The sequence below is a fragment of the Lithobates pipiens genome, unplaced genomic scaffold (genome assembly GCF_037356315.1).
Source record: "Lithobates pipiens isolate NorthernLeopardFrog02 unplaced genomic scaffold, aLitPip1_a1.2 Scaffold_13, whole genome shotgun sequence".
NCBI classification, from domain to species: domain Eukaryota; kingdom Metazoa; phylum Chordata; class Amphibia; order Anura; family Ranidae; genus Lithobates; species Lithobates pipiens.
The window spans coordinates 270,144,100-270,167,228 of NW_027507718.1; the positions used below are offsets into that span (position 1 = coordinate 270,144,100).

Below are 23,129 nucleotides of genomic sequence, written 5' to 3' on the forward strand. Positions count from 1 at the left end.
CCGATCTTTTTATTTTATGCCTTCAGCCTGTTTAAGGCTTACTTCCAACGGCTATAGAGGCAATGCTCTGTTTGCAGAGAAAAAGTATTCATACCCCTGAGATCACCAGAGTGGGGTTCCTTCCATTTAGCTTCCTTTAGAGGCTGTACCGGTAAGGACTTCCACCCAGGAGAGGCTAGAACCTGGCTGGGGCGAAGCGGTAAGGGGGTGATGATCCGTGCGGTCCCAACAGGTGAGGAAAAATAAGAGAATACCGTGGCGGGGGGCGTATCTTCATCTTATAGCTATGTGGTCCTATCAGGTTGTGGGGGCGGAGTCACAACCCCAGAGTGTATGCTGCCATGATGCGACAGGAAATGTTTTTTTTATATATTTTTGCTGGATATTTATTATAACAAAAGTAAAAAATAATGCATTTTTTTCAAAATTGTTGCTCTATTTTTGTTTATAGCGCAAAAAATAAAAACCGCAGGGGTGATCAAATACCACCAAAAGAAAGCTCTATTTGTGGGAAAAAAAGGACGTCAATTTTGTTTGAGAGCCACGTCACACGACCGCACAATTGTCAGTTAAAATGCTGCAGTGCCAAATCGCAAAAAGTGGTCTTGTCTTTGACCAGCAAAATGGTCCGGGGCTGAAGTGGTTAATCAAGGAAAAAATAAATAAAACTGGAATTACCCTTTAATCTTTTATATTTAACAAATAGAGATTGTAGATATCATTGTTTTTTTATGGACGCAGCTCTACAAACAGTTTGTTCGAAATCTTCAAGGATTAATGAGTCACTTAGTTCAAAAAACTGAAGTAAAGTTGACCTGTTTTTAACCTTATCTCATGGGGCTTATGCCATATAGAAATTAAGAAAACATTTTTTATTTCTTCCCCAAAAAGTCTAATAGCACTAACAATGCACCTCCCCATTGAAATTAATGGAAAATTCACCAAAAAGTGCCTTGTCCAGTCACATATCCAGGTTTCACTGTTGCATGCTGGGAGTTAGGAAATCCTGTGGAGACTGAAGAAAAGAGGAAGAGCCACAACATGGATGGTGAAATGAGCCCAGTGAAAGACCACCTAGACGTGTCAGGTTTAAGCCAGAAGAATTCATACATTCCACACAAGTATGTCCTGAACTTGGACATACTAATGATCCAAATGATTTAAACAGAAACAAAAAAGCCTGGAGAAAGAAAAATCTTCACCCTGCAGGTTAATGTCATAATCTGCAAGTATGCATCGCATGCTTGCACATTATGAAAGACTTTCCTGAAAAGGAAGCCAGCCAGTCACAGGCTTCCATTTTCACCCAGTCTTTCTTCTGGGTTCCTGAGCTGCTGCCATTGGATTGGCTGAGCGGCGATGTCACTCCTACACATGCACGTGGGAGTTACAGCCACGCACAGCTCTCTCAATGGACGGCACACCATTCATTGAGTGTGCATGTGCCAGTGACATTACTGGCGCTGCTTACGTAAATACCTCCTAAACTGTACATGTTTAGGAGATATTTACTGTACCTACAGGTATATTTACTGTACCTACAGGGAAGCCTTATACCTACAGGGAATACCTGCAGGCTTCCCTGTAGGTATAAATACAAGAAACGACTTTACTACCACTTTTGTGCTTGCATAGACTTCTGCATAAATAGTTTTTTCTATCAAGTATCTCTTACTGTGATTATTGCATTGCCATGTGTGCCATTTTTATTGCATAAACTATTCTCTTTGTGTATTGATAGAGCCATGAAGCACCATCTTATGGTGAAAATGTTTATTGTGTTTGACAAATCATGACAGAAAAACAAAGAAATGTCTTTACATGCTTTTATTAATAGACAGCTGATATGTGTAGATGAAGAATATCACGTTTATTTCACAAACTGTATTCCAAGTTTTACAGAACACAACAAATTCGGTTTTCTTGCACTTTATGTTCATAAACAGAAATTACGAAAACAGATCATTTAAAAAAAAGTAATAATTTCTCTTTGCTGACTTAGCTCACCAGCAGGAGGCAAAAAATAATCAGAAAATTATCTTGTATTGTAAAAGATTATGTTGGACCATGCAAATGAGGCCATTCCATAGGTCATAAGTCATGGGCCAATGTGTCCTCGATATTAACTCCATCTTTTTCTCTCACCAAATTTTGAAGGATACATGCTGCCTTAACTACCATACATGCATTCCCAATTTTCAAATGAATTGGCTTGTAAAAGATTTGCCATTTATTTGCAAGGATGCCAAAAGCAGACTCCACCAGTTTCCTTGCCTGGCAGAGACAATAATATATAGATTTTCTTTTGGTCATCAACACTTCTCTGTGAGTGCAGCCTAAAATAAAATGTTCTCCAATAGCAAAGCACTCAGCAGCAACAAATACAAATGGAATCTCGTGAGCATCAGTACCAGGTAAGGGTTTGTTTTCAGGCAAATCCAAGAGATTCTTACCTAGCTGCTGTCTAAATTCAGCACAGCTACCATATCTTCCAATGTCAACAAGAATAAAGTTATAATTGGCATCAGCAACTGCCATTATTACAACAATTATTTGTTGTAATAAAAACAGCTACCTCTGTCAGAAGGTTTAACTGCTTGCCGACTTCCCTATAGCAGTTTTTGGAGCGAGCGCGAGTGCACGCTGCTGACGGCTCACTCCCGCTGTGACTAATCAAGCCAATGGACGATTAGTGCAGACCCAATGTTCACCGACACCTGCCGATCATTCAATACACTTTGACAAGAATGTTTCCTTTAACTCCCTCCAAATATGTTTGCATGTGTCTCTCACTATTTGACTGATAGTTGATGAGCCCATGTGATACTCATAATAAAGACAGGTGAAACTGTTTGCAGTTGCCAGATATCTAAAATAAAAAAAATGAATTTATCATTACAGTGAATGTGTTTAAAAGTTGTTTGTTTTGAACTTGTACTGTTGTGTTGCTAATAGTGCCTGTTTTCTGCAAATGGCCTAGACTGCCAATTTAGACCACAACATGGCCTTGCCCTGCCACACCATATATATATATTCTGTGCCTATAAATCAAACATAGGGAAGAGTGACCACATCCAGCTTGTTAACTGAAAGTCGTTGAATCACACTGACTAGGTGATGACTGAAGGTCTGAAATTAATATGTGGTGATCTCTGTGTTTGGGTGATTTTGGTGAGTAGCCAGTTTGTAATCAATTTTCTTATTTTTTTAGCTTTTAAGAAATACATAGCAGGCCTTCTCAAAATGCAAATTCCTTTTTCACATCAGGCATTTGGGCAGGTGTTAACAAAACAGGAGGAGTTGAGATTGTTGTAGACATGAACATAAAATGCAGTGCTCTAAATTAATATGATAATTTAAAATCCAGACGGCTTTAAGTCACAAGTCTGTAATTATTTTTATTTTTTTTAACAAACAGAATGGTAGTGTATTGAATATAATCGCATGGTACAAGCATGCAAATGACAGTGTGAGATAGTAACATGACAGTAAACATACTTATACAGGTATGTTATAGTCAAGAATAGAGTCTATCGAGTTGGAGCAAAACATTTCAAAAGCAAGAGCACTAGTTTCAATAAAAGTCCCTAAAAGAACCCACCTCTATCTGTTAGAACAATCCAGCTAGACAAAAAGTCTGTAATTATTAATGGTATTTTAATGAAGACAATACATATGTCTGTTGTCATTCTTTACGTGCATGTAGTTTCCTCTTTGTACCGCTGCAAAATTATATAATATATAATGTTACTGTACCATCCTTTTCAAAGAGCTCCTTTGCTCCTGGTCTTCCTTTGATGATTGCTTGGTTGTCACTGAACAACTGGAGAACAGTGATACTGAAGAGTGGAGAACTGTAAAATCTCATTGGGTAGGTTCCAATACATTTATCAACAATGACAAACTGCAAATGCATACTAATTTGAAATAGACTATAAATTGATTATTTGGGTGGGCCCTAAATAAGTCTTGATAAAGATGATTATACAATAATTTTACGACCAATTGTAATATACAGTATATGGCTAGCATTAATTCCTCCTGTTGTCTCAAAAGTTGTTGTATCATATGGGGTACACCCCCCCCCAAAGCAGTGACTGTTTATATAAGTAGTTTGCTAAATCTTTACAGTGACAAGCAAGTGCATAAGACTCAGAACACAAAGATAAGGAACTTTATATTAGCCACGTGACTGACTAAATACAGATGAAAATAGTTCAATATTTTCAAAATAAAGTGTTTAGCTTTGAGCGGGACTTTCTGCAAAATAGGGCTAATAACACATTATACAACACAAAGACATTTTTTTTTTTTTGAGATACATAACATTTATAAAGTAATACAGCAAATTTATCCATATAAATTGACCAATCTGCATTTTTTCATTAAAGCAATATACTAAAAAAATTTAAAGCCAGATAGTTGTCATTATGGCAAAAAAGAAGAACATTGTTTTTAGTATAAGTTAGCTTAATTTTTCTAACTGTTGAAATAGAATTTCAGAATGTTTAAACCAAGAATCCTATTTTTTATCATAGGATTGTGCAGAATTACGTAGTGTATGAAATATTTTTTTCATGAGGCTTATTGTATTAAATTCTCTTTATCAGGTGTGTAGTAGAGACCGAAGAGGACTTTCAATGGAATGCTATTAGCCAAAGCATAGCTACACTTATAGTGTGGATAAGTCTCATATACGGAAGGGATATCCCTGGGATGGACTTAAATAATAGGCATTTGGCCAAGGAAAGACGGATCTGATTATAGGTAATTTTGGAAGAAAAATCTTCTAATTGATGCCTTTACTGGTTGAACTAGATGGACTTGTGTCTTTTTTCAACCAAAGGCACTCCAAACATTAGTAATCACTGTGTTGAGCATTTTTGTTTTGTGAACAGGAAATTGTTACTTTTTGGCAATAAAAGTTTTGAAAACCCTTTTAACCACTTCCTGCCTGGCCTATAGCAAAATGACGTCCGGGCGCTGGTTCAGTTTTCCTGACTGGGCGTCATATGACGTCCTTCAGGATAACAGCCACCGCACGCCCATGGGGGCGTGCATCGTGATGATTGGTGGTGCGGTGTATCAGTCTGACACACGCTACAGTGATTCCGGTAAAGAGCCTCAGACAGAGGCTCTTTACCATGGGATCAGCTGTGTCCAATCACGGCTGATCATGATGTAAATAGGAAGAGCCATTGATCGGCTTTTCCTCACTCGTGTCTAACAGACGCAAGTAGAGGAGAGGTGATCGGTGGCTCTTCTCACAGGGGGGATCTGCGTTGATTGTTTATCAGTGCAGCCCCCACTTGGATGACCACATTGGACCATCCACATGTTCAAATGCATGCCCAATCTGTGCCAATCAGTGCCCACAAATGGGCACTGATTGGCACCAGTATGTACTAAAAGACAACAGTGATGCCCAGCAATGCCACCCATCAGTGTCAGTGCCACCCGTCAGTGTCATCAGTGCCACCCATAAGTGTCCAGTGCCACCCATCAGTGCCCACCCATGCCCATCAGTGCCCACCCATGCCACCTAACAGTGCCACCCATAAGTACCCATCAGTGCCGCCTATGAATGCCCATCAGTACCGCTTGTGAGTGCCCATCTGTGCCACCTAGAAGTGCCCATCAGTGCCGCATATGAGTGCATCCTATCAGTGACCATCAGTGCCACCTATCAGTGCCACCTATCAGTGCCACCTCATCGGTACTGCCTTATCAATGCCCATCAGTGCAGCCATATCAGTGCCCATTATTGAAGGAGAAAACTTACTTATTTACAAAAAAGAAAAACTTTGTTTAAAAATTTTCGTTTTTTTTTATTTGTAGCGCAAAAAATAAAAATCGCAGAGGGGATCAAATACCACCAAAAGAAAGCTCTATTTGTGGGAACAAAATGATAAAAAATGTGTTTGGGTACAATGTCACATGACCGCACAATTGTCATTCAAATTGCAACAGCGCTGAAAGCTGAAAAGTGGCTTGGACAGGAAGGCGTCTAAGCGCCTGGTATTGAAGTGGTCAAAAAACGTTTATTTTGGGTTATGGTAAAGTAATTACATAGAACAAATCAGCGAAATCAGATTACAATAAAGCAGATATTATCTCTTTCATATGTGCAAAACAAGGGTAAGCATTTGAAAGGACACTTCTCCGGTGAATAGTCTTCAATTCAGAATAACAAGACTGTGCGTATGCTTAAAAGAGAAAAAAAACAAGTTAGGAAAGTGTATATATAAAAAAAAAATATATATATAGTTTGTTTTAGTACATGGGTGTTAATCTCATATTTAGACAATTCATTTTATAGTCAGTGGTTTGTTTGCATGCATATCGCCACTTCTCTTGTTCTGTACATTGGGTATGAAATATCTGTTCTAATTCTGTATACATTAACCTCACATAGCAGCATTTCTCTTGTTTTGTAAAATCAGTGCAATGTTCAGTATCTTTTCTTATTCTATATTTACAGATACTGTAAAGTATCAATTCTTTTGTTTCATATGCTGGGAGTATTCTTCCCAGTTCAGTATGTATGGACAATGCATTCTACCACATTTCTTTTTCTGAATGTACAATTCTGTACAATTCTCAGTATGCATTCTTCTCTATGTGAATGGATGCTACACCCAAAACAGACAGCACATTAAAAAAGAATTGCTTTTATTATTAGTGATACCAACCTTTTTCCAGCTCTCAGAAGTTCAAACCCTTCATTTATTTTGGTAAAAGGCAAAGTATGGGTCACTAAACCATCCAGGTCAAATTTGCCTGCCATGTAGTCAGAAAATAACTGAGGCACGGAGTCCAAACTTTTATAACCTGAAAAAGTCAGTCTAGTTCAGTTTGGCTCAGTTAGATACAAAACACACACACATGTAAAAATACTACACATTAGGAATATATATATATATATATATATATATATATATATATATATATATATATATATATATATATATATATATATATATATATATATATAATTGTTATATACCATATTTAATGCACTGTTTGCTATGACAGTTCCTTCACATGTCTGAGTAAGAATTCTATTCTATAAGTCTAAATTCCAGCTCCCAAGCCTGTATGTATGCTGCAAGTGTGCTTTGGTTGTTGTAACATACTACACTATAAGGAGACATTTATCAAAAAAAATCACAAATTTAGCTGCAAATATGTCAGTTAACAAAGTCTATGCTATAGTTTTTAATGTGTACTTGTGTCCCCTGCATCTGAAATTTTGGACAGCCGGCTGCCACAGATTAGGACTGATCCAGTCTGGTTTTACCATTGGAGACACTGAAGACACAAACACAAAATAGATGCACAATGAAGAAGTCAGGGAAAGATTTCATTATGTTACAGTAGGGGAAATTTACTAAAACTGGTGAAAATTATTCAGTGTGCAAAGAAAAACCCACAAATAACTTTAGGTGAAATACAGGACTGTCAGGAAGGGCATGCCAGCAAGCAAATGGTGGCCACAGAAGATATCCTGAGCCTCCAATTCCTGTAAGGAGAATGCCGCAGGTGCGCCTGCATGCCCCGATACATGCTTACCTTGTGACAGTTCATGGCGCCAAACGGGCTATTTAAACTGGGTCAGCACCCAGATTCAGTGCTGTCTGCTCTACAACCTTTGGTGTTTTCCTGCTTCCCATTACCTAATACATGTTCCAGTTGTTTGATCCGGCTTGTTCCTGATGTTCCCTGCATCCAACCCCAGCTTGTCTCCGACTCTGCACCTGCCTGTTTGTTCTGCTACCTCACTGCCAGCCTGTTACCGATTCGGCCTGTACGTTGACTCTGCTCCAGTCTCTGCATCAGTTCCTGATGTGCTCACCAGTGTATGACCCAGCCTTTTCTCCAGTCCCCTGGACACAACCATCCAACCTGGAGCAGCATCTGCTTCCCAGCCTGCTGTTTTCCCATGTCTGTCTGTTCCAGCTTCCAGCTTACTCGCTGTTCCTGGTCTTCTGATGTGTCTGTATCCCTCCATGACCCTACTAGAAGTTCCAGCCCAGCTCCCCTGCCAGCGATCCTGCCAGGCACTTGTGCTACTCTGCACTCCTGCACCTTCTGTCTGCTTTAATAGGGGCTTTGGGTCAGAGGTGTAAGAGAGGCCATCCTCTGCATATCAGGCTCTACCACCAGGGACGTAACAAGGACTCATTGAAAACATGTGATATGGCTGTTTTAAGATGCACAATAAGGAGGCACTTGAAGAAAGATGGGCTGCATGGTTGAGTCGCCAGAAGAAAGCCATTACTACGCAAATATCACAAAGTATCCCACTTACAATACATCAAACAGCACAGAGCCTCAAACCTTCTGGCACAAAGTAATTTGGAGTTATGAGACCAAAATGTAGCTTTTTATCCACAACCATAAATGCTACATTTGGAGAGGAGTCAACAATGATGAAAGGTACACCATTCCTACTGTGAAACACGGAAGTGGATCGCTGATGTTTTGGGCATGTGTGAGCTACAAAAGGCACAGGAAATTTGGTCAAAATTGATGGCAAGATGAATGCAGTATGTTATCAAAAAATACTGGAGAAATATTTATATTCATCAGCCAGGAAGCTGCACATGGGACGTACTTGGACATTCCAACATGACAATGATCCAAAACACAAGGCCAAGTCGACTTGTTATTGGCTATAGAAGAATAAAGTGAAGGTTCTGGAATGGCCATCTCAGTCTCCTGACCTCAATATCATTGAGCCACTCTGGGGAGATCTCAAGACAGCCCAATAATTTACAGGAACTGGAGGCTTTTTGCCAAGAGGAACGGGCAGCTTTACCATCTGAGAAGATAAAGAGCTTGATCCACAAATACCACAAAAGACTTCAAGCTGTCATTGTTAAAGGGGGAAAAGACGGTATTAAGAACTTGGGTATGTAAACATTCAATCAGGGTCATTTAGGTAGTTTCTGTTCTAATTATGATTTAAAAAGAGAAAACACAGTTGATTGATAATAAATGGCTTCAGCCAAACGCTAACCATATGTGAAAGAAACGTTTTTGTGTTAGCATTCATATTCTCTGAAAAATGGCCAAGAAATCATAAATTCTGCCAGGGCATGTAAACATATATACAGTTGTGCTCAAAATTTTGCTTGCCCTGGCAGAAATTGTGACATGTTGGCATTAATATTGAAAATATGGCTAATCATGCCGAAAAACTTTGTTTTACCTATATTACCTTTTATTTAAGGATAGCAATCACATGAAGCCATTTATTATCACATAGTTTTTTGGGTCCTTTTTAAATCATACAGAAATCACCCAAATGGCCCTGATCAAACGTTTACACACCTTGGAATGTTTGGCCTTGCTACAGACACAGAAGGTGGCACACACAGGTTAAAATGGCAATTAAAGGTTAATTTCCTACATTTGTGGCTTTTTACAGACAGCTTTTATATCCTTTTCTATCTTTGTAGAGTTTATACTACACGTTATCACTCCTGAACTCTGACTTCAAAAAGAATAAGTTCAAAACTTGTAAACATAACAAAGTTTAATTCAAGCTCTTTTTGATGGGAATCAATTGTATCTATCATGTTTAATTTGTTTAAAGTTATATTAAAACTATAACTTTATTTTGGTTATTTAGCTTTATTGTTTAGCATAGAACAAATATTAAGTTTTGAAATGTATTTGTAGCCAGGTAAATTGGAATAATAAAACTGACCTCTTGGCTCCTCCCCCCCTCCCAATCACATATACACACACCTACCCCCACCAACCACTAACTGGCATTAGGAGAAAAAAAACATTTTCTTACCTAAAGGGGCTTTGCTGAATCATCTTTAAAAACGTACTTTTCTTTCTTAATCCTGCAATGGGCTGTGCACACATGTCCCATCTATAGAAACTATCTATAGAAACTTTACCTTCCAGTATGCCTGACTGGAACAAGGGCAGTGAGTGTTACTAAGTGGTTTGAACTTTTGTGTGTACTGTTGCTAGTAACCCTCAGAAATCATGTCACCTGCATAATAACAACTCTCCATGCAGCCCAGAGGATTACAATGGTTTCCATGGCTGCATTAAATTCAATAACACTTATATTGTAAATGATAAAAGAGTACCTGTATCTGCTTTTGGGGGATGAGGTTGCCTCTCTACTTTAAATGCTTGCCGACCAGCCGCAGAGCTGCGGCAGAATGGCTCGGCGGTCCCTGCGATAGCTTTAGCAGGTGCACGCGTGTGGTCAGCGGCCGCAATGTCCGCCGGCCACCCGCGATCACTCCACAGAGAGCCAGAACGGGGATCTGTCAATGTAAACAAACAGATTCCTGTTCTGTCAGGGAAGTAGAGAGAGATTGTCTGTTCCTAGTGATCAGGAACAGTGATATCTCTCTACTCCTAGTCAGTCCACTCCACAGATCCCAGATCCCAGGTCCCAAAAAAGTGTCAAAAGTGTCCGAGCTGTCCGCCACAATGTTGCAGTCGTAGTAAAAAAAAAATACTAATAAAACATAAATATATCCCCTATTTTGTAGACGCTATAACCTTTGCGCAAACCAAACAATATACGCTTATTGCGATTTTTTTTTACCACAAATATGTAGAAGAATACATATTGGCCTAAACTGATGAAGAAATTAGTATTAACCCCCCTGGCGTTATTCCCGAGTCTGGCTCGGGGTGGAAATTTTATACCAAAAGCGGTAACCCCGAGCCAGACTCGGGAAAGCATCACTGATTGCAGGGAGAGGTTACTTACCTTGTCCCCTGGATCCAGCGATGTCCCCCTGCTGTACGAGCAAGCTGTCCTCCGCTCATTCTATCATGGAGCTGATCTCCGTTCCCTGCGAGCGTTGCGATGCACGGGGATGGAGAACGGCGCCAAATTCAAAAAGTAAAACACACACATTACATACAGTATAATGTAATCTTACAGTTTACATTGCTGTATGTAATTATTTCACATCCCCTTTGTCCCTAATGTTCTGCCCAGTGTCCTGCATCCAGTTTTATAATATAAAAACTGTTCTTTATGCCTGGAAACTGGAGATTGTCCATAGCAACCAAAACTGTCCCTTTACATCAAAAAATTGTTTTAGACCAGCTAGAAAACAGCGATAATAAATTGGAATCACTCACAGAATTGAGGGATAGCGATTTGTGGGGAGATCCATCATCAAATACTGAAAAGTAATGACGGTGACAATTCTGCAACTGAGCAAATTTCAGTGTTTTTGATTTGATTACATTATTGAATATTTTTTATTATTGTTATATTATTATTTGGTATAATTATTTATAGTTATTTATTATATTATAATTTATGATTTCATTTTTCAAACTTTATCATACCCAGGATGTCTGCTAGACTCTGGTTTGGACAGATTTAAGTGAGTTATTCCTAAGAATTACAAACCTACAATAAAAAACGTAAAATTTTCATGCAAAATAATTGTACCGCTTTCAGCACCTAAAATCTGAAATAATCATACCGCCAGGGGGGTTCAAAAAAATTAAATTTTGGGATATTTATTATAGCAAAAAGTAAAAGATATATATATATATATTTTTTTTTTCAAAATTGTCGGTCTTTTTTGTTTATAGCGCAAAAAAATAAAAACTGATGATCAAATACCACCAAAAGAAAGCTCTATTTATGGGAAAAAAGGCCTTGTCATTAGGGGGTAAATCCTTCCTGGGCTGAAGTGGTTAATAAGAATAAAAGTGCTACTCATAAAGATATATAACTAATAGTATGTATACAGACTGCAGTGTTCCCTTTAAAATATAACCTTCCTTTTCAGCAATAAAAAATATTCAGACTCACAACTGGTAAGAGTAACTCACTAAATTTACCTATTGCTGTTCATGTTTTATAATGGTTGGGTAGATGCTTTGTAAAGTACTTATCCCTGCCTTGAATCTCACCTTCCTGCCTGTACTAAATAGAAGAGTTGTCAGTGGTTATTGACCAACTAAACCAAGTTTGAAAAATGCTAGGAAATGGGTGCTTGCAATATTTCTGCAACAGAAGCAGATTGAGCTCAGCAATCTAGATTAGAGCTATTCTTGCAATATATGAAGTAGTATGACAGGAAAAGGGAGAGGGCAGTTTCTTGCCCCCCCTTTTCCTCATGGGAGAGCGGCTAGATCAGCTGTTTCAAGTTCCCCCGCAGAGCCTGTGGCCAGCGGGGAAACAGCTGTTAGTCACATGTTTTGAGAAGGGGTACAGGTGACCTCTCTTCATGACATGTGAAAAGCCCGGGAAGAACTGGTTTAAACCAGTTTTCTTGGGGTTATAAAAAGGAGGTTCCTCTGAGGGGGCTCATTCGCCTCAGAAGAAAAGCTGTGGTGTTCTCTCTGGGATTATTCCCTGAACAAACAGCCTCTTCTGTGGCCAGAAGATGAGCCTTCTTCGGCGACTGATAGAGCGGGCGGGAGAGGACGGCGGAGAAGCCTGGATTCGCCAGTGCTTAGAATTACCCCGCGCAGCGTGTCAAGAAGCTCCGGTGGGAGCTACACCGCCTGTCAGCTATCCGGGTCCGGAGGAGAGAGGAACAGAGCGGCCAGCGGTGGAAGCCACAGAGATGTCGCTGCGGGGTGAAGAGGATGCCGAAGGTGTGGAGGAGGAGACGTCGCGTCAACAAGGAAGCGCCGCCCCAGGTCGGTCGAATGGGGCGGCGAAACGAAAGTGCAACACCCGCCGGAGCTATTCTCCTACCCCGACGCGCCCTGCTGTACATAAAAGAGCTGGTCCTTCTCAGGACCATAGCAGAGGGCAGGCGGGCGGGGGAAGGCTTGGAGCGGGTAGGCGGAGCGGCCAGCTGAGCGGCAGAGCTCCATTGACTGAAGCAGTGGGCAGGGTCGAAGGCGGTACGGGAGGCGGAGCAACCTCTCTGAGGGAGTGGTCTCCCTCTCCTCAGCGTCAAGCATCTCCTAGGCAACCGTCAATGCTGAATATCAGTGAAGCAGGGCCTGATAGTGAGCCTGCTTTACAACAAGGTAATACAGGTATGACTGATCTTTCTGTTAATGTTTTATTGAATAGTGTTGTGGATTTATTAACAAAGGTGTCTAAGTAATTAGCCAGTCAAAAGTCGATTTGTCAGCCAGCTATTAATAATGTTTTTAGCTTCTGATGTTTCAGCTATGGGAGTTTGGTCGCCACCTAGTGGCGTTAATGCTAATGGCGACCAGGATTTACCAAATTCATTTAGAACAATTTAGTAATATTTCTTATAGCAATGCTAGGTCACAGAACTTGCCAGAAATTTGTTTAAAGGAATCCATGCCCTGTGATATTTCTCCGTTAGGTTAACATTTATCTCCAGTTGTTAAGGAAAAAATTTGGCGAGGGGAATTTTTGGATATTTTGTCTCTTCTCCCTTCCGCTAAAGATTTCATTAATAAGTCAGAGAAGAAAGAGGATGATGATAGACGCAGACCTATAGCAAAAAACCTCAATAATTGGTTGCAAGCATTTTGTATTTTTGCAAGTGTGCTTTGTGAAAAATCACCTGAGAAAAGTACGGGTTTATTTCAGCATTTAGATATTATAATTGAGGCATATAAAAATTTTGGTGGAGTGGCGTGGTTTAATTATGATGAAGCATTTCGTCAGAAATTATCAGTTCATCCCAGATTGCACTGGGGAGCTAAGGATGTGGGCCTTTGGCTGAATCTTTTTCTGCCACAGAGGCCAACAGTGGCAAGGCCGGTTTCAGCACCAACAGTTCAATACATGTCCGGTTACAAAAGAGGAATTTGTTTCAACTTCAATGATAGTCAGTGTAAATGGCCCAATTCATGTAAATACAAGCATGAATGCGCCTTTTGTGCTGGAGCGCACTCAGTTTCAAAATGTTTCAAAAAAATGTCAGCAGCAAATTTGCAAGCTGGAAATTTTTTCCAAAAAACACACACACCAGTGAGTATAGCAAAAATGCTTCTGTGGCTTCAGGTGTATCCAGACAAGTTGAAAGCACATCTTCTCATTGATGGTTTTAGGGATGTTTTTTTTTTTTTTTTTTTATTGCCTTCCTTTCAGGGTCAAGGTTGTACTTTAGTTAAAAATTTGAAATCTGTATCTAAATTTCCCCAGGTAGTATTAGATAAGGTTAATTTTGAAATCTTAGAAGGAAGGGTGGCGGGCCCCTTTTCTTTCCCTCCGTTTAAAAATTTCAGGATTTCCCCTTTGGGTGTAGTGCCCAAAAAGGAAAATAATTCTTTTAGACTAATTCATCACTTATCTTTTTCCTAAAGGAGATTCCCTTAATGACCAAATTGATGAGAGCATGTCATCTGTTTCATATGCTTCTTTTGAAGATGCTTTAGTTAAATTGAGAATATTGGGGAAGGGAGCTATTTTAGCTAAGGCGGATGTCAAGTCAGCTTTTTTCTTACTTCCCATTAATCCTTCATCTTTTAATTCCCTTGGTTTTTTCTTTAATGGTAACTTTTATTTTGATAAATGTTTACCTATGGGTTGTTCCTTGTCTTGTTTTTATTTTGAGTCTTTCTCTTCATTTTTAGAGTGGGTAGTTTCTGCCGTTTCCGGGTCTCAATTTTTAATTCATTATCTTGACGATTTTTTATTTTTAGGCCCTCAGGATTCTTTTATTTGTGCTAACTTATTACAGACATTTTTTGAGGTTTGCAACCATTTTGGTATCCCATTGGCTCATGAGAAGACTATATGGCCTTCCACTTGTCTGGAATTTCTAGGTATTATTATTGATACTGAATTAATGGAGTTTAGGTTACCTGAAGAAAAAATTGAAAAAATTTGCTCTTTATTGTTAAAACTGGTAAGGAGGAAAAAAAGCCTGCTTGAAAGAGATACAGTCTCTTTTGGGCCTTCTGGCGTTTGCTTCAAGGGTCATGCCAGTGGGTAGGGTATTTTCCAGGAGATTTTACATCGCTATTTCTGGTTTAAAGTCTCCCTTTTCTCATGTGCGTTTATCCAGTGATATGAAAGAGGACTTGCTAGTTTGGTGGCAGTTTCTTTCTCATTTCAATGGCAGGGCTTTGTGGCAGAAGGATTTCATTCTTGATTCTGATTTCCTTCTCTTTAATGATGCCGCAGGGTCACATGGCTTTGCCGCAATTTGGCAGAAGCATTGGTGCGCTGAACGCTGGCATGTCTCTTGGGTAATGAAGGGTTACACTAAAAATATAGTCGTTTTGGAACTATTTCCTATCATTGTTGCACTTGAAATTTGGGGTGCTTTCTTCCAAAATAAAATAATTTTGATACGTACAGATAATAAAGGAGTGATGTATGCTATTAATTGTTTAACATCTAAGTCTCCGCCAGTCATTGTCCTTTTGAGATACCTGATATTTAAATGCTTAAGTTTGAATATATGGTGGAAGGCTGTACATGTACCAGGTAAGGACAATTATTTGGCGGATGCGTTGTCTCGTTCACAGATGGAGCGTTTTTTCAAGCTATTTCCGGAGGCGGATCAAGTGGGACACTCCTGTCCAATCAATTTATGGGACCTGATCTAAGGCCCATTTCTGTCTCTATTATCAATTCTTTGGCACCTTCTACTTGGGCAGGATATCAGTCTGCTTGGTTTATGTATCAAGAATTTTTAAACAAGTTAGGTGAACCGTTGGGTTCGGTGTCTGAAATACTGTTATTAAAGTTTCTTGGTTCTTTGTTTGAACAAACTTATTCTTGGTCATACATACATAAAACTTTGTCAGGAATTTCTTTTTTCTTGAAACTAAATAACATGCCGTCTTGCATGCAGTATTTCTCTATAAAACAAGCTTTAAAAGGTTACAAAAGGAATAATTTTAGGCCTGATTCAAGGAAGCCCATCACTCCTCTAGTGCTGGGTCAGCTTTGCTCCGTGACGGATAAAATTAGTTTTTCTCAGTTTGAATCGGTTCTTTTTCGGGCAGCCTTTTCGGTCATGTTTTTTGCGGCGCTTAGGGTATCTGAGCTGGTTCACATACACATGTCTGAAGTTGTTATTTTTGAAAGTTCATTAAAAAATTTAATTAGCAGATCCAAAACGGATCAGGTAGGTAAAGGTAATTGGTTAACTTTAGATATGTGTATGAGTACTAGCATTGGCCCGGTGGCTCTAATACGTCAATATTATTCAATTAGGCCTTTGGGGTTTTCCAAGTTTTTTTTATTCATGAATCAGGGTTACCCCTTACTAAATATCAGTTCTTATGCGTTTTTAGGAGCTGTTTACAGGCCTTAAATTTAGATCAAGAACATTTGACGTTGCATTCTTTTCGGATTGGAGCAGCAACAGAGGCCGCTAGACTGGGTTTTGATGTTAGATCTATTAAGCGAATTGGTAGATGGAAGTAAGATAGGTACTTGCTTTATATTCGTCCTAACGAAATGCTATGATTTATTTCAGGTAACACTCGCATTGTGTGGATGATTGGACACTCCTTCATTTATTGGGCGAATTTGAGAGCTCAGCAGCGAGTTTATACTTGTAATTTAGGATTGGATGCTTCTAAATTTAAGATTTTTTGGTGTGGAAAGAGGGGAATGTTATGGTCAGACCTAAATTCTTTTATTTCTCAGCTTCTTCTTCATTTTCCCTCTCCGGATATCTTAATTATTCATCTAGGTGGTAATGATATTGGTTACTTTAAAACTTTAGACCTTAATTTTCAGATTAGGGATGATTTACAGAGAATACAGTTGTCATTTCCCAATTCAGTAGTGTTTTTTTTCAGAAATTGTGCAGAGGATAAGTTGGCTTTCTCATCCTTCTGTACGTCCTTTTGAAAAAATCAGGAAGAGAGTGAATAGGGCAGTATCCAAGTTGCTATCAAAATTGGGAATGCTATCCTTTAGGCACACTGAGCTGGAGGGGGGTATCCCTGGCCTTTTCAGACAGGATGGCATCCATCTGTCTGATATTGGCTTGGATATTTTCAATGTAAATTTAAGTTACTATGTTGAGATGGCCGCGGGTTGGGGTTCTGTGGGCAGTTGGCCTTAGGTCCTCCTGCCCTTTTGGGGATTTTGTGTTGCTGCCTGAGCCATAGTGACTGGGCTAGCTTGAAGTTTATTGGATGAGTTTTGATGAGTTATGTACAACATTTTGAAACCAATAATAAACAACCGCGGCCATTATTATCCAAACACTTGTCTTCTTGTCTTATTTCAAAAGTTATTGAAAAAAAAATTCCGGCCTGCTGTCCCATGACAGGAAAAGGGAGAGGGCAGTTTCTTGCCCCCCCTTTTCCTCATGGGAGAGCGGCTGGATCAGCTGTTTCAAGTTCCCCCGCAGAGCCTGTGGCCAGCGGGGAAACAGTTGTTAGTCACATGTTTTGAGAAGGGGTACAGGTGACCTCTCTTCATGACATGTGAAAAGCCCGGGAAGAACTGGTTTAAACCAGTTTTCTTGGGGTTATAAAAAGGAGGTTCCTCTGAGGGGGCTCATTCGCCTCAGAAGAAAAGCTGTGGTGTTCTCTCCCCTCCCTCCCTCCCTATAAATAAATTTGTATTTAATTGTATTTTAATTCTGTATGGTTATGTTAATTTATTCTGTGGCGGTTGTTGTTATGTGGTAAGTCACCTTTGCAAAAAAAATAAAAAAAATAATAATAATAAAATAAAAAATATATAATGATAATAATACTGAATTATAACAGCAAAGGGGGACAAGTTATTAAGAATTTTAATTATAGTGTTCAAATATGTGCTACCTGAGCCGTAGTGACTAGGTTAGCTTTAAGTTTATTGGATGAGTTTTGTTGTGATATGTACTACATGCCCCTTTTGGGGATTTTGTGTTGCTGCCTGAGCCGTAGTGACTGGGCTAGCTTGAAGTTTATTGGATGAGTTTTGATGAGTTATGTACAACATTTTGAAACCAATAATAAACAACCGCGGCCATTATTATCCAAACACTTGTCTTCTTGTCTTATTTCAAAAGTTATTGAAAAAAAAATTCCGGCCTGCTGTCCCATGGAATTTAATTTGAATTTGTTTTTGTAAATGTAACAATGGTAAATTGGCACTGCATCATAATGTACACTGAGCAAAATTATAAATGCAACACTTTTGTGTTTGCCCCTATTTATCGTGAGCTAAACTTAAAGATCTATGGCTTTTCTATGTACATAAAAGGCCTATTTCTCTCAAATATTGTTCACAAATCTGTCTACCGTATATACTCGAGTATAGGCCGACCCGAATATAAGCCGAGGCCCCCAATTTACCACAAAAAAACTGGGAAACTTATTGACTCATGTATAAGCTGAGGGTGAGACATGCCTGTCCATCCCTGTGTGTCCGTCCATCCCTGTGTGTCCGTCCATCCCTGTGTGTCCGTCCATCCCTGTGTGTGCAGCCTTGTGTGTCCAGCCTACCTGTGTCCCGAGCCTGATAATAGTGGAATGGCCGCCGTCTGTCTGCTCGACACGCTGATCGGGCAGGCAGACGGCGATGACTCGAGTATAAGCCGAGGGGGGCACTTTCAGCCTCAAAAAAGAGGCTGAAAATCTCGGCTTATACTCGAGTATATATGGTAAATCTGTGTTAGTGAGCACTTCTCTTTTGCCTAGATAATCCATCCAACTCACAGGTGTGGCATATCCAGATGCTGATTAGACAGGTGTATCTTTGGCTGGTCACAATAAAAGGCCACTCTAAAATGTGCAGTTTTATCACACAGCACAATGCAGCAGATGTTGAAGGTTTTGAGGGAGCATGCAATTGGCATGCTTGCTATAGGAATGTCCACCAGAGCTGTTGCCCTTGAATTGAATGTTCATTTCTCTACCATAAGCCATCCCCAAAGGCGTTTCAGAGAATTGGGCAGTATATCCAACCAGCCTCACAACCGCAGACCATGTGTAACCACACCAGATCAGGACCTCCACATCCAGAAACTTCACCTCCAAAATCGTCTATGACCAGCCACCCGGACAGCTGCTGCAACAATTGGTTTGCATAACTGAAGAATTTCTGCACAAACTGTCAGAAACCGTCTCAGGGAAGCTCATCTGCATGCTCGTCGTCCTCATCGGGGTGTCGACCTGACTGCAGTTCGTCTTTGTAACCGACTTGAGTGGGCAAATGCTCACATTCGGTGGCGTCTGGCACTTTGTAGAGGTGTTCTCTTCACAGATGAATCCCAGTTTTCACTGTACAGGGCAGATGGCAGACAGGGTGTATGCATTGTGTGGTTGAGCGGTTTGCTGATGTCAACATTGTGGATCAAGAGGCCCATGGTGGCAGTGGTATTATGGTATGGGCAGGCATATACTTTCGACAACAAACACAGGTGCATTTTATTGATGGCATTTAGCATGCACAGAGATACCGTTATGAGATCCTGAGGCCCATTGTTGTGCCATTCATCCACGACCATCACCTCATAATGCAGCATGATAATGCAGGGCCCCATGTTGCAAAGATCTGTACACAATTCCTGGAAGCTGAAAACATCCCAGTTCTTGTATGGCCAGCATAATCACTGGACATGTCACCCATTGAGCATGTTTGGGATGCTATCGAACAGCGTATACAACAGCGTGTTCCAGCCCCTGCCAATATCCAGCAACTTCGCACAGACATTGAAGAGGAATGGACCAACATTTCACATGCCACAATCAACAACCTGATCAATTCTATGCAAGGAGGATGATTGTATCAGCATGGAGGTGGAGCCTGGCACTCAGCATCAGCAGCAGCAGTCTTGTAGGGATGATTTACAGTCCCAAGAAACCTGTGGACTTGTACGTGGCTGGGAGGAGGTAGCTGTGGATCATGTTGTCCTTAGTGACCCAGAGGACTCAGGACCGAATGCCTCAACTAACCTATGCTGCATGGCTTCCCTGATCCTGCAAAGCCTGCGGAAGGATCCTCGTATTCTTCAGATTAAGGAGAGGGACCATTACTGGCTGGCCACTCTCCTTGATCCACGGTACAAGGGTAAGGTTGCCAACCTTATCTTGCCGTCGCAGAGGGAGCAGAGGATGAGACATCTCCGGGAGGCCTTGCAGAAAGGTCTGTGCAACGCGTTCCCAGAGACTGGGAGGTTACAAACTCCTGGTCCTGGACAATGTGTTGCTGAGGCATCGGCCAGAAGGAGCAGTGGAGAAGGTGGCCATCTGACTGATGCGTTCAGACAATTTTTTAGTCCGCAGCCCCAAGGTATGATCAGTTCCAGCAACCATCGCCAGTGTCCGATTTACATGGTGCAGGAATACCTAGGGGCAAGGTCAGACTTGGACACCTTTTCCACTGAAAATCCTCTGGCTTACTAGGTCTTGAGGATGGATCACTGGCCAGAGCTTGCACAGTATGCAGTTGAGCTACTGGCCTGTCCTGCATCCAGCGTTCTTTCGGAACGCACCTTCAGTGCTGCTGGTGGCTTTGCAACTGATCACAGGGTGCGCCTGTCCACCGACTATGTTGATCGACTGACCTTCATAAAGATGAATCAGTCTTGGATCACCCACAGCTACCAAGCACCTGAAGCTGATGTAACTGAATAATTTTTTTTTGAAATATCACATCCCTTCAAGACTGCCTATGCTGATGCTGAGTGACTGTCCTGTTATGTTGACTGTCTACCCTCTTCCTCCTCCGCTGATATCTTGGAAGAACATTTTTGGTTATGGGTGATGCCACCAGCCCGATTTTTCAGCGCCTGTTTAACAGGGGCGTGTAATTACAATTTTTGATGCAATGCTTTGCAGCAGGGCTCATTCCTGCACTACAACTAGAGTATATGGGAGAGGTTGCAGTGTGGTGGCACCAGCACCAGTGCCTAAGGCCCAATTTTTCATCCCCTGTTTAACAGGGGTGTTTTAATACAATTTTTGATGCAATGCTTTGCAGCAGGGCTCATTCCTGCACTACAACTAGAGTATAAGGGAGAGGTTGCAGTGTCGTGGCACCAGCAAGCAGTGCCTAAGGCCCAATTTTTCAGCCCCTGCTTAACAGGGGCATGTAATTACAATTCTTGATATAATATTTCACAGCAGGGCCCGTTCCTGTGCCCACCGAGAGTAACTGTGAGGACTTATAGTGTTGTGGCACCAGCACCACCACCACAACCACCAATGGCCCAATTTTTCTACCACTGTTCAACAATGGCATGTAATTACAATTCTTGATATAACATTTATTATATTTCAGCTTGCCAATTTTTAGATTTGATGGCTACATTAGTTTTTCTTTTTTAAGCTTTTTTTTCTTTTATGTTCACCTGGTGATATGGGCAGTAAGTTGGTTGTTTTTCAAAACAACAAGCTCTTTAGCAGACGTATCATCTACAGGGATGAGACAAACCATTAAACCCATTTATTTTAATGTCGCTTATGTACGCGTTGTAATATATTTTTTGCCTGTATATTTTTCTTATCATTAAAATTATATTTAAATAAAGTTAAACTGAATCTCTGAATGTTATAACTGAAAATTAAAGAACTATAAAGGGAAAACTGTTCAGTTAACCTGCCCCAGTGACTATCATTTTCAGTCTACAGGTGATTATTGACTAAAAGTGTGTAATTGCCACATAATCTGGGCACAGAGTTGCAAACTGACTGTTCTAACACATCACACAGAGCCGCTTAAAGCTTCCTTATGCTGTTTTCATGATTCGTTGTACAGAAGGGAAAGGCAAGTCATAAAACCTACATGAAGGAAACTAGTGCTACCCACATTCTCTGACTTTTACATTTGCCATCATGCCATATGAGAAATAAAGGAATCCTGGGATGTGAGATGGGTTGTGGTCATATAACAAGGAGAGGGGCTCCCTGGAAGCTTCAAAACAATAGTGCCAGTGGCCTTGTCAAGTGGACAGCAAGGGGTAAGGGAGGTTTTGAAATGCACAGTGATTTGCAAACAGCAGCATGGGATGTTCAGATTTGTACTTCTTTACAAACAGAGTGAAATCGTAAAGGGACAATGGAATAGATGGCTTAGAGGAAGCTGGATCTTGCATAATTAGGAAAGGATTAGTCATCCATTATTTATTAATGGGACTGAAAATAGAAAAAAGACAATCAAGAGGTAGATTACCATTTAAATTTTGGAGATTCCTCTTCTTTGCTATCTGTCATGATTGTTTTTTTCTGATACTCATCTTGTGTCTTCTAAGGTATGATTTGCACATAAGGTTATATACAGTATCATATATTGCATTGTTTTTCCTCTGTTCGTTATTTTTGTCTCTATTGTAGACAGTCAATTTGTTAACAGTCCTTGTGAAAGTTATATATATAGTATATGTATGTTGATAATTAATTTTTCTTGTATTTCTCTTGCAGTCAGAGCTGTGTATATTAAATTATATATATAATATATGAGGACCTGGTGAAGCCGGTGTACGAAACACGTAGACCAACAAATTATTGGATCGTTGATCAACAGAATTAAAAATCCATACCAGTTTTATTGACATGCTCTGTACTGCACGGTATACATATGTAGCGCCCTCCTAGGTAGGTGCTAGAGTGAGTGTATATTTTTTGGCTTCTCTGCTTAACAGGGAGACAGCTAGGCAAATGTACAGTATGTGCTGTCTGCTTAGTAGAAAGCTGTGATGAATTGATAGAGTCTGCTCAGTGTTCTGGTGCTGCTCATGCTGTCTTCCAATTTTTACTGATCCAATGGCTATAGAGTATACTGGACAGTGGGTAGAAACCTTGCAGATAAGAACATGGATGTCTGTACAGCCCTTGCCAATTAGAAGGGGATGTGCCCCAATGCATGCTGGATAACTGTATTTATATCTGGCGAGCACATGGGCTCTGGGTCTTCCGCAGAGAAAGAGGCCCAGGTGAGGAGGGGGGACTGACGCTACTGGGTGCAAGCTAAAGGGGACACTGGCTAGTGTCTTGAAGAGGCACAATTCACTGAGTAACTTCTGCTACAAAGGGACTTATTCATTCCATACAGGCGCTGTATGGTCCTACAGATCATTTGCTACACAGTTCTATTGAGAGAGTTGTCCTCATCTGTGAATAGTTAATTTGGAGTATCCTACTAATTCCCTTCCCCTATCCAAGTTCTCCAAATAAAATACACATGGCTGTGTGAAAATACCATGTAACTGGCTGTGGATGAATCAGTGAGTGTTTGGGCAAACAAATACCCAAGTGGCTCCTGCGGTGGTACACAT

At 40.4% G+C, this 23,129-nt stretch overlaps 1 protein-coding gene across 1 annotated transcript in view; it reads right to left on the minus strand.

The window, feature by feature from the left end:
- Positions 1–1,812: 1,812 nt before the first annotated feature.
- Positions 1,813–23,129, minus strand: part of LOC143974849 (alcohol dehydrogenase 1-like) — a 73,072-nt gene continuing 51,755 nt past the window's right edge. The window contains exons 8-9 of the mRNA XM_077476608.1: positions 6,693–6,831; positions 1,813–6,206 (exon numbers count right to left, since the gene is read on the minus strand). Of these exons, the coding sequence (XP_077332734.1) occupies positions 6,182–6,206; positions 6,693–6,831 (164 nt within the window). The 3' untranslated portion in view covers positions 1,813–6,181. The remainder of the gene's footprint in view (positions 6,207–6,692; positions 6,832–23,129) is intronic.